The sequence below is a fragment of the Balaenoptera physalus genome (assembly GCF_965194825.1).
Source record: "Balaenoptera physalus genome assembly, chromosome: X".
NCBI lineage: Eukaryota > Metazoa > Chordata > Mammalia > Artiodactyla > Balaenopteridae > Balaenoptera > Balaenoptera physalus.
The window spans coordinates 125821809-125824702 of record NC_138903.1 but is presented as its reverse complement, the minus strand read 5'-3'; the positions used below and the strand labels follow the sequence as shown (position 1 = coordinate 125824702).

At 44.7% G+C, this 2894-nt stretch overlaps 1 protein-coding gene across 1 annotated transcript; it reads left to right on the top strand.

The window, feature by feature from the left end:
• Positions 1 to 250: 250 nt before the first annotated feature.
• LOC309652149 (histone H2B.3-like) lies at positions 251 to 2372 on the top strand. Its single transcript, XM_082445672.1, has 2 exons — positions 251 to 301; positions 362 to 2372. The coding sequence occupies exons 1-2, from the start codon at positions 281 to 283 to the stop codon at positions 782 to 784; spliced, it is 444 nt and encodes a 147-aa protein (XP_082301798.1). The 5' UTR covers positions 251 to 280; the 3' UTR covers positions 785 to 2372.
• The last annotated feature ends 522 nt before the right edge of the window (positions 2373 to 2894 follow it).

Sequence of the window (2894 nt, the reverse complement as noted above, 5' to 3'; positions counted from 1 at the left end):
CTACATGGGGCATAGTTGAAAGATTTTCTGGTAGAGGTCACGGAAAGTTTAAAGTCACCAGATTTCCACTGTGATTGGCTGACTGGAGGCCAAGCAGGGGGCCATCCAATCACAGGTGACATGGGGTTCCTTAGTGACAGACCTCCCTGCTTTGCATTTTATCCAATCAGATGTGAGCATTGCCCGTGACGTCATAGAAGGCAGGGAGTAGAAACCGGGCCAAGGGACCTCGACGGCCGCGCTGTCCTTCCCTCTGAGCTGCGGGGAAGACGATTCCGACATGCTTGAGCCTTCGTCTGAGGCGTCTGAAGAAAGCCCGGGCACCAAGGAGACGTCTGAAGAAAGCCCGGGCACCAAGGAGACGTCTGAAGAAAGCCCGGGCACCAAGGAAGCCGAGCCGAAGAACCCGAAGCGCCGCTGCAGCCGCCGTCGCCGCTGCAGCCGCCGCCGCCGCCGCTGCAGCCGCCGTCGCCGCTGCAGCCGCCGCCGCCGCCTCTCTGACGGCTTCGACAGCTTTGCCACCTATTTCGGAAGGGTGCTGCAGCGGGTCCAGGAGGGCCTGAGCCTCTCGCAGGAGGCCGTGAACGTCATGGATTCGTTCGTGAAGGACATCTTTGAGCGAATCGTCGACGAGGCGGCGCGCCTGGTCCGCTCCAGCAAGCGCTCCACCCTCACCTCCAGAGACATGCAGACCTCCGTGCGCCTGCTGCTGCCTGGGAAGAGGGGCAACCACGCCATATCCAGCGCCACCAAGGCACTCATTCGGTACATAACCGGCAAATGAGCTGCCTCCGGACCACCTGAGCATCGCAAACCAAAGGATCTTTTCAGAGCCACCTCAGTTTTCTTAATAAGAACTGTATTCTAACAAACTTTGATCGACTTTATTTTTTAAAGTGTGTCATCCTGCTAATTTTTAAACATCTTTTTTACAAAGAACTAAATATTATCAACTACATTTTAATATATCTATGGTTTAATTTGCTCAAAATGAAATAGTGAGTTTTGTTCAATAATGTTGCGTTATACCACTTTACTAAAGAGTGAGTTCTTTTATTTTTCTAGGTCAACCTTTCACAGGGTCTGTAAGATAAAGTTATTTACCTTTTTCACTCTCATTTTCTCATGAATGTATGGCAAAATTTTCCAGAGATTCATTATGTACCGTAATGACAACAAATTAAGTGCAGGAACATGTATAAGAATTCAACAGACATATTAGAAGAGATATTAAGGAGGTTTTCTTTTTCTTTTTTTTTAATTGAAGTATAGTTGATTTACAACGTTGTATTAGTTTCTGGTGTACAGCAAAGTGATTCAGTTATACATATATATAATCTTTTTCATATTCTTTTTCATTACAGGTTATTACAAGATATTGAATATAGTTCCCTGTGCTATATTGTAGGACCTTGTTGTTTATCTGTTCTATATATAGTAGTTTGTGTCTGCTAATCCCAAACTCTTAATTTACTCCTCCCCCCTCCTTTCCCCTTTGGTAACCATAAGTGTGTTTTCTATGTTTGTGAGTCTGTTTGTTTTGTAAATAAGTTCATTTGTATCATATTTTAGATACCACGTGTAAGTGATATCATATGGTATTTGTCTTTCTTTGACTTACTTCACTTAGTATGATGATCTCTAGGTCCATCCATGTTGCTGTAAATGGCATTATTTTATTCTTTTTCATGGCTGAGTAGTATTCCATTGTATATATTCCACATCTTTATCCATTCGTGTCAATGGACATTTAGGTTGCTTCCATGTCTTGGCTATCGTAAATAGTGCTGCTATGAACATTGGGGTGCATGTATCTTTTCACATTAGAGTTTTCTCCAGTTATATGCCAAGGAGTGGGATTGCTGGATCACATGGTAACTTTATTTTTACTTTTTTAAGGAACTTCCATACTGTTTTCCATAGTGCACCAATTTACATTCCCACCAACAGTGTAGGAGGGTTCCCTTTTCTCCACACCCTTTCCAGCATTTATTATTTGTAGACTTTTTGATAATAGCCATTCTGACTAGTGTGAGGTGATACCTCATTGTAGTTTTTGAAACCGTGCACCTCAGATTGGGACTTGAACCTAATCTCACCTCCGATGAGACTCGAACCCACCTGACTTGCACCTCAGATGGGACTTGAACCCAAAATCTCTGGCTTAGGAAGGTACTCAAATCCACAATCTCCCAGGTAAAACTGCACACCTGGTCTCAGGACTTAATGAAGTTCAGGTTCTTTATGTCTCACTGCAGAAGGAATTCAGTGAGAGGAAAAGTGATAGGTAAGAAGTAGATTTATTGAGAGAGCTACACACTCCACAGACAGAGTGTGGGCCATCTCAGATGGTGAGAACGGGCCCCCACATATGGAGTGATTAGTTTTTTATGGGCTGGGTAATTTCACAGGCTAATAAGTAGGAGGATTATTCCAACTATTTTGGAGAAGGGGTAGGGATTCCAGGACTTGGGCCACTGCCCACTTTTTGGCCTTTTATGGCCTGGGAACTGTCATGGTGCAGGTGGCTGTGTCATTTGGCGTATGCTAATATATTACAATGAGCATATAATGAGGCTTGGGCCTAGCCTAGTAGGTTCTAACTGGGCCTATCTTGGGCCTAGCCTAGTAGGTTCTAACTGAGACAGGATCTTAGTTCCCGGACCAGAGATTGAACCCACGCCCTTGGCAGTGGAAGCATGGAGTCCTAACCACTGGACTGCCAGGGACTTCCCCACACTGTTTGGATTATTGTAGCTTTGTAGTAAGCTTTGAAATCAGGGAGTAGGGCCTAGCCTAGTAGGTTCTAACTGAGACAGGAAGGAAGGAGGCAGGGCACAACCATTAAAAGAATGACAGCCATTGGGAAGAACAGGATACCAAAAAAAAGCGGT

Bases quoted from the DNA above. Each gene is read 5' to 3' on its own strand.
- LOC309652149 (XM_082445672.1), top strand. From the start codon at position 281: ATGCTTGAGCCTTCGTCTGAG. The intron at 302-361 runs GCGTCTGAAGAA...GGCACCAAGGAG, and splicing joins TGCTTGAGCCTTCGTCTGAG to ACGTCTGAAGAAAGCCCGGG.